This window comes from Hyla sarda, chromosome 3, assembly GCF_029499605.1.
Source record: "Hyla sarda isolate aHylSar1 chromosome 3, aHylSar1.hap1, whole genome shotgun sequence".
NCBI classification, from domain to species: domain Eukaryota; kingdom Metazoa; phylum Chordata; class Amphibia; order Anura; family Hylidae; genus Hyla; species Hyla sarda.
Genome location: NC_079191.1, coordinates 5,503,247 through 5,512,256, shown reverse-complemented (window position 1 = coordinate 5,512,256; position 9,010 = coordinate 5,503,247). Strand labels below are relative to the sequence as shown.

At 44.0% G+C, this 9,010-nt stretch overlaps 1 protein-coding gene across 1 annotated transcript; it reads left to right on the top strand.

The window, feature by feature from the left end:
• Nucleotides 1–825: 825 nt before the first annotated feature.
• On the top strand, nt 826–7,767 carry LOC130360474 (vomeronasal type-2 receptor 26-like). The gene is made up of 3 exons (XM_056562964.1): nt 826–951; nt 2,068–2,191; nt 6,860–7,767. Exons 1-3 carry the CDS (start codon nt 826–828, stop codon nt 7,765–7,767), a joined length of 1,158 nt encoding a protein of 385 aa, XP_056418939.1.
• The last annotated feature ends 1,243 nt before the right edge of the window (nt 7,768–9,010 follow it).

Sequence of the window (9,010 nt, the reverse complement as noted above, 5' to 3'; positions counted from 1 at the left end):
TGCAGGTTTGCCTTTCTTTTGGCTTTTCTTGCTGTGGAATCTGATCTCTTACATAGAGTTGAGGAAATGTGAAGCTTTGTAGTCATCATGTCTATAAGTTATCATCCTTTCCCAATCTCCAACTCATTGATCATGGTTTAGACCAGAGAAATCCATAGACTTATCTTTACTGCCCCTTCCATAGACAACTCATGGACCCACCATGTCACAAGTGGCAGAATGGGGCAAACTGACACCAAAGATAGACCGCAAATACTTAGACCACAAATCAGGGTTTCACACCGCAGGGCTGCTGTAGCTTGACTCTTCTGGCAGATAGACGGACGCCCCGGTATAGGCCCTGTAGCAGGGCGCTCAGAAGCGAGGCGACTGCCGGCTAAGTTTCGCGCTAGTTGCACTTCTTCCGGCCTCTTCGAGGCCAGAAGAAGCGCAACTAGCGTGAAACTTAACCTGCAGTCTCCTCGCTTCTGAGCGCCCTGCTATGGGTCTTATACTGGGTCGTCCATCTCTGCCAGAAGAGTCGAGCTACAGCAGCCCTGCGGTGAGTGCGGGTACCCTGTTTTTCTTTGCAAGTATTTGTGGTGTGACTTTGGATTTCTTGGTCACCGGCACCTCCGGACTCACAGGCACGAGGACTCCGGTCTCCCCTAATGACCAGACCGCTACTGACCACAGCTCATACTTAATGACCATACCATTTGGCTTGAAAGTCTTTGACCACTACAGTGCCCTCACCTTCTGATTGGTAGTTGACACTAAAGATAGCGCAGACGAAGCAGAACTGATTAAGGTGTTTAGTAGGTAACGTGACAACCGCGAGCTAAGATGGCTAGAGGCGCAGGCTGGAACAAGCCGCAAAGAGACAGGAATAGTAGTAGACAGTCCAAGTTCATAACAGGAGAGACAGGCCAGGTTCCAGGGGATGTGGCGAAGGCAAAGTCCAGTATACAGGTGGGATCAGCAGACAGACAGGCTAAGCAGACAGACTTCAGGTCAGACAACAGGGTCTAAGCAGCACAGGATAAACAACCTTGCTGAGGCCTCAGGAAACAAGTGTGGCTTTTTATATAGGGTGTGCCTTGCAGGGATTAGAGGGGGAACTAACAGGGTGTACATACTTGCTCTATAAAACTAAGCCAGTGCTCAGGAGTGGCCCCTAGAGGCCAGAGTGGAAACTGCAGCATGAGACACATAAGAGCAGTAAGGCTAGCTTCACACTACGGAATTTCCACCTGCAATTCCGCTTTGAAATTGCAAGCAGAAATTCAGCTTACTAAAATGCATATCAAAGTGAATGGGTTTCCATTCACAAATTCACACTTCAGAATTTGTGAAGCGGAAATTGTGAACGGAAAATCTGCTTGAAAATTTCCGCCTGAAGAATGGCGTTGCTCATTCTTCAGTTGGAAATACTCAGCGGAACACGTTACAGTCTATCGGAGACTGCAGTGTCTGCACGGTCCTAGTGCCTACTGATTCAGTCGGCACTGGCCGCACTCGGAATCTCCGGGCAGAAATGTTCTTCCCGGGAATTCCGCAGTGTGAACCTAGCCTAAGATCAAGAAATACAGCTAATACAGAAGATACATGGCACAGGGTATGTAGCCCAACGCTGGTAAGAACTAGGACACATAGTACGCTAGTACGTTACATATGTTTCATACAGCTCCCAGGCCAATCAGGAGACAGCATAGAACTCACTGTGGAACTACTGTTCCCAGAAAGCTATCACATTATAAATCTAAACAAGTTGAGCAAAGTATTGAGTAGTGGGCTGATCCCCCACCCTAGTACTATGCAGAAGGAAAGAATTAGCCACGAGGAGGAGTTGTGTCACAGTCAGTCTCTGCAGGTAGTGCTGATGTGTGGAGGGGGATATAGTGGCTGAGCATAGCACTAGTGGGACTGGTTGTGGTAGCCGTGGTGGGGATACTGTAGGGCATCATGGTGGATGTGCTGAGGGAACAAGGAGCCCACGATCAGAGACCACAAGTTCATGCTGAGAGGAGTGGAGGAAGTGATGATGTTCCATCGCTCCTTGGCTTCTTATTTTTTCATTATTAATAGGTCCCAAAGTCTCAGTGTTCAGATAACTGTTTACCAGGAACCCAGAAAGTCTCCAAGTCCAAGATCTTTTGCTGCTGCTATAATTGTGTTCCGTGCGCCGCGGGGGAAATCTCAAACATGACCGGTAAGAAGACATTAGAAATAACTGTGCTCCACCGATCATTATGGAGGGAAGGTACAGTGCCTTGCAAAAGTATTCCCCCCCCCCATTTTTCGTATTTTGGTGCCTCACAACCTGGAATTAACAGGGATTGTTTGAGGATTTTGATCATTGAATTTACAGAACATACCCACAACTTTAACACCTTAAGGGCCATGGACGTGTATACTCGTCCATGGCTCTCGTGGGTGCTGCCCAGTGCACCCACGAGATTGCAGCAGGGACTCAGCTGTAACACACAGCTGGGACCCTGCCGCAATGCCGGGGCTGAAGTAAACTTCAGTCCCGGCATTTTAACCCTTACAGCCGCGGTCGGAAGTGACCGCTGGCTGTAAGTGTCATGACAGAGGGAGGGAGGAAGCGACCGCGAGCTGTAAGGAGTTTTGACAGAGGGAGGGGGCTCCCTATGTCTCTCTCCTGAAGCACCCCGCAACTATCGCAGGGTGCTGCTGCTTACCTGGGCAGCCGGGGGTCTTTACTAGGACCCCCAGGTCTGCCCCGGTTATTGCCTGATAGGACGTGCCTGAGGCACGTCCTGATATGCTGCCTGCTAATGTAAAACTAGCAGGCAGAATATAGTTGCAATGCTTTGGAATACTAAGTATTCCAAAGCATAAAAAAAAGTGTAAAAAAATATAAAATAAATAAAAGTGTAAAAAAATAAAGTGTAAAGACAATAAATGTAAAAAAAAAGTGTAAAAAAATGTGTAAATTTTTATTAAAAAGTGTAAAAAAAATTATAAAAATACATTTAAACAAAACAACGTAGTCTCAAGGTGATAACAGGTGCTCAACCCCAAGTGCTATTGTGCACTCATACAATGGGGTAGAGGACCCGCACCTATGGACAAAAGTGGGGTTTCAATCCTGTGGTAAATATATACAATGATATTAGCTAATCCTCAAAACTGATGTAAAAATGAGACATTAGCCAGTATATCCTTATATGAAGGACATACCTGAGCCCGCACACCACGCCAAGGTTTCTCATGTGATGCGGGACCTAACCACTAACCTTTTTTGCCTGGCCAGGTGCATAGAACCAGGATGCCCGCCAGCAGTCACGATAATGAGCTCCCTGCTGCGGCTAGGTAGCTTTGTGTGTCCACTCATAGCGGCGGATTTCCCACTGGCAGTCATGAGCGGACACACTGAGCTACCCAGCCGCAGCAGTTATCTCGCCCCTTGTCACTGCTGCCGGGGGGCATCTGTAGTGTGAAATAAGCCGTGGATGTGCTCTGTGCCCCTACACTGCGTCCTGTTCATACTGCGTTTGTGCAGTGTTAGAGGTATCCATCAGCATCACGTCAAAAAGAGTGATGCTGATGTATACTGTAGCAGCTCCATTCATTTCTGAATGAGACGGGTACGGTGTACATTGGCATCCCTTTTTTGACATGACAACGGACACCTGTACTACAGATTGAACAACAACCTTGGGGATATATGTCCCCTCAGGGAAACTCTGAATAGAGACCCTCTGTGGTCTAAAACTTAGCTTTTAATAAATTCAAAAATAATAGTTTTTGTACTCAAAATTACTACTAGGTGGCAGTGTGTGCTTTAAAATTACAGTCCCTATTTGTAATGGTTTTTATCGCAATCTATGCAGGGATGAACCTGATCACGGAGCTCTGTTTGCAGCACTCTGCTCTGACACCGTCTACAGACATAGTGTCACAGCACACCGTGATCCATCCATATTATAAGTACAGGGACTGAGCTAAAATTTCCTCCTCTGGCTCAACGTTTCGCTAGTTGGACCTAGCTTTTTCAAGAGTATGAGTACCTCATACTCTTGAAAAAGCTAGGTCCAACTAGCGAAACCTTAAGTTACCTGTACTGCAAAAAGGCAGCATGAATGGGGACTATTCATATAATGATGCCCTGAAAGCCAAACGGGGCTCCTCTCCTTCTTGGTCCTACCGGGCGGTCAAGCAACCAGATATAGCCTAAGTAAGGGGTACTTCCCAGCCCGGGACGAACAGGGTGATAAAATATGGGGCGTATTTCCTCAATTTCAAAAGCGACTTACCAAAATGATGTCCTACAAATAAAGAATTTGTAATTTCTATTTTTTCCACTGACTTTGAAATAATTCTAGCCACACAATAAGGGCTCAACGTACTCACTTTTGCCCTAGGTGAATACTTTAGTGGGTGTAGTTTCCAAAATGGGGTCACTTGTGGGGGTGCTGTATGTATAATGGGGTCCCTTGTGGGGGTTCTGTATGGTTCTGGCAGCAAAAACCCTTTGCAGGCATGAAGTGCGGCCAATAATCCATCCGGCCTAAAATGATGCCCTGAAAGCCAAATGGCGCTCCTCTCCTTCTTGGTCCTACCATGCTGCCAAGGAACCAAATATGGCCTAAGTGGGGATATTTCCAAACACGGGCCGAGCAGCTTAATAAAATATAGGGTGCATTTCTTGCAATATCAGAAGTGATGTACAAAAAATATGTGCCACAAAGGATGCATTTGTGAAAAAATGCAAATTTCGAATTTTTAACACTGACTTTGTAATAATTTCTGCCAAAAAAACTATGGTGTTAAAATACTCACTGTACCCCCTAGCGAATACCTTGAAGGGTCTAGTTTTTAAAATGGGGTCATTTGGGGGGGGTGTTCCTATGTTCTACCACCTTCAAATTTCTGCAAACCTTGCATAGCACATTAAAAAATATGTACTTTTAAAATTTTTAAAATTTCAAGTTAAATTGTTAGGCTTCTAATTAATTTAAAATGTGAATAAAAAAAAAAAAATCTGCCAAAATAAAGTAGACATCTGAATGTATAAGTTTCATAAACTATTTGATCAGTAAGTATAAATATATGCAACCTAATAGTGTTAAAATAGTAAAAATCTTAATTTTTCTTAAAATGTCATGATTTTTTGCATTGTAAAAAAAAACTACAAATGATATCGGCTTACTTTTACTATGTACATGAAGGACAACTTGTGACAAAAAACAATGTCAGAATTATCGTGATTGGCAAAACGTTACCAGAGTTATTCTCTAATAAAGACAGACATCCCCGGTGTGAAAAAACAGGCCTGGTCTTTCAGGAGTGTACAGGTTTATTTGTGTTGGTCCTTAAGGGGTTAAAGATGTTTTTATTTATTTATTGTGAAGCAAACAACAAATAGGACAAAATAACAGAAAAAGCCAATGTGCATAACTATTCACCCCCCTAAAATCAGTACTTTGTAGAGCCACCTTTTGCGGCAATCACAGCTCCAAGTGGCTTTGGATAAGTCTCTATGAGCCGCCACATCTTACCACTGGGATTTTTGCCCATTCCCTCTTGCAAAATGGCTCCAGCTCCTTCAAGTTGGATGGTTTGCGCTTGTGAACACAATCTTTAAGTCTGACCACATTGGATTGAGATCTGGGCTTTGACTAGGCCATTCCAACACATTTACATGTTTCCCCTTTAACCCCTCGCGTGTTGCTTTAGCAGTGTGTTTGGGGTCATTGTACTGCTGGAAGGTGAACCTCCGTCCTAGCCTCAAATCATGCACAGAGTGCTATAGGTTTTGCTCAAGAATATCCCTGGATTTAGCACTATCCTTCTTTCCCTCAACTCCGACCAGTTTCCCAGTCCCCACAGCGGGATGCTGCCACCAGCATGTTTCACTGTGGGGATGGTGTTCTTTGGGTGATGGGATGTTTTGGGTTTGCGCCAGACATAGCATTTTCTTTGATGGCCGAAAAGTTCAATTTTAGTCTCATCAGACCAGAGCACCTTCCTCCATACATTTTGGGAGTCTCCCACATGCCCTTTTGCAAACTCAAAACGTGCCTGTTGGTTTTTAGAGGAAAGTAATGGCTTTCTTCGGGCCACTCTGCCATAAAGCCCAACTCTATGGAGCGTACGGCTTATTGTTGTCCTATGCACAGGTCCTCCAGTCTCTGCTGTGAACTCTGCAGCTCCTCCGGGTTATTTTAGATCTCTGTGCTGCCTCTCTGTTTAATGCCCTCCTTGCCCGGTCCGTGAGTTTTGGTGGGCGGCCATCTCTTGGCAGGTTTGCTGTTGTGCGATGTTCTATCCATTTGGTTATGATAGATTTGATGGGGCTCCTGGGGATCATCAAAGATGTGGATAATTTTTTATAACCTAACCCTGACTAGTACTTCTCAACAACATTGTCCCTTACTTGTTTGGAGAGTTCCTTGGTCTTCATGGCAGTGTTTGGTTACTGATGCCTCTTTGTTGCAGCCTCTGGGGCCTTTCAAAAAAGGTGTGTAGATGTAATGACAGATCATGTGACACTTAGATTGCACACAGGTGGACATCATTTCACTAATTATGTGACTTCTGAAGAAAATTGGTTGCACCAGAGCTTTTTATGGGTTTCCTAACAAAGGGGTGAATACAAACATACGTGAATGCATACGCACATGCCAATTTTCTGTTTCCTATTTCGAAACAAGTTTCATTTATATATTTTTCTCATTTCACTTCACCAACTTAGACTATTGTGTTCTGATCCATCACATAACATGCAGAACAAAACATTGAACTTAAGGATTTAATGTACCAAAATATGAAAAAAAATCAAGGTGAATACTCTTGCAAGGCACTGTATATTGACGTTTTAAGTAATTAAAATTTTTCTTCTTTTTTCAAGACAGTAAAACCTGCATGAAATGTTCTGACCTTGACTGGCCCAATGAGAAGAAGGATCGTTGTGTCCCAAAGCTGCTGGAATTTCTCTCCTACACAGATGACACAATCGTTCCGGTTATTTCTGTGGTTTCCACTATATTTTCTTTCCTTACACTCATGATTCTTATTACTTTTATTCTGTACCAAGACACGGCCATCGTGAAGGCCAATAACAGAGACCTGAGCTTCCTTCTTCTGGTCTCCATCATGCTGAGCTTCCTCTGTGTCTTCTTGTTCCTTGGACATCCCGTGGACCTCACTTGCCGGCTACGTCAGGTCTCATTTGGAATCCTCTTCTCAGTAGCCGTTTCTTGTCTTTTGGCTAAAACAGTCACAGTTTGCATAGCTTTTAAAGCTACTAAACCCGGCAGCTCCTGGACACGCTGGATTGGAAGCAAGTGGTCTAATTCTTTGGCGTTGTTCTGCTCATCCATCCAAGTCATAATTTGCATGGGTTGGTTGGCTCTAGCGCCCCCCTTCCAAGAGCTGGATACTCAGTCCTATCAGGGAAAGATCATTGTGCAGTGTAATGAAGGCTCCGTTATTGGGTTCTACTCTGTCCTGGGTTATATGGGGGTCTTGGCGGCTGTTAGTTTTATTACAGCTTTTTTAACTCGGACATTACCGGACAGTTTCAATGAGACCAAGTACATCACCTTCAGCATGCTGGTGTTCTGCAGCGTCTGGATTGCCATGATCCCGGCTTATCTGAGCACCAAAGGGAAATACATGGTGGCTGTGGAGATATTCGCCATATTGACCTCAAGTGCTGGACTTTTAGGGTGTATATTCCTCCCAAAGTGCTATATTATCCTCTGGAGACCAGAACTTAACTCCAGAACTCATTTACTGGCGGGAAGAAGAGGATGAGATATTTGTGTAATGTTCACCTTCAGTAATGATGATAACACGACATACAGAAAATGTAGTTTAAATGTCTCTGCTAAAGATACAGGGGCAGATACGCCCCTGGCTAGACATGTCGAGAAATTCATGGAGGTGACATTACAACCCTTAAGTTTTGGGGTTTGATGAAAGTGACATTAGGTCCCAGACATGGCAATATAGACAAAAAGTTGCTTCGTGAAGAAGCTAAATGGATTCAGAGGCTTAAAAGCCTAAGTCCTTATGGTCTGAATGACGGGTTTATCTTCACTGCTTTCATATAAAAAATATTGTCCTGCCAATTTAACTTTAGGAACTGTATATACTGTAACAATACACACAGCCAATTGACATACTTACCTGGATGTTGGAGTGCGGTCTTTCGAGCCCTGCTGGCCATCCTATGCGTGCTATATTTAAGGAGGGAATAAAAAGGACAATTAATGGGTTAAAGAAAAATTGGAGGGAGGAGGTGAACAGTGTTGTAGGAACATCAACAGACCACAAGCTATCCTTATAGGCATGTACTCACCTGTATTGGAGATGTGGCTCCTGGGTTGGGATTGTTGTCCCATGTGGGGAGTCCAGTGAGAGATTGAGTGTCTCGTTGCCGGTGTCCTTAGAGGGTCAATTGAGAAAGGAGATGAAAGTGTCAGGGATACCCATTAATGGAGCTAGGATATCACTATGGTTACATAACAAATAAGATAAAAAAAAAGACAATTGATGACAATCCATTATGGACTGGGCCTTGATCACATGGAGTCCGACTTAATCTATACAATAATCATTACCTAGATGATATATCTGTCAAATTCACAATAATAGCGAAACACGAATTAATTCTGTGTATTAACATATATTAGCATACTTGGCTTATGGACAAACATCTAAATAGATTTGCAGGAGGAATAGAGAAAGTAAACGTATAGTATCTGATCACATGATTTATTAAATTACTGTTACATTATCACTGAATTCTATTTATAAGGGATACATTGAGAGAGGGCAATTATAATTTATAATCTCACATAAGGTTTTAGTTAAAGGGGCACTCCGGTGCTTAGAGATCTTATCCCCTATCCAAAGGATAGGGGATAAGATGCCTGATCGCGGGAGTCCCGCCGCTGGGGACCCCCGTGATCTTGCACGCGGCACCCCGTTTGTAATCAGTCCCCGGAGCGTGTTCGCTACGGGTCTGATTACCGGTGACCACAGGGCCGGCGGC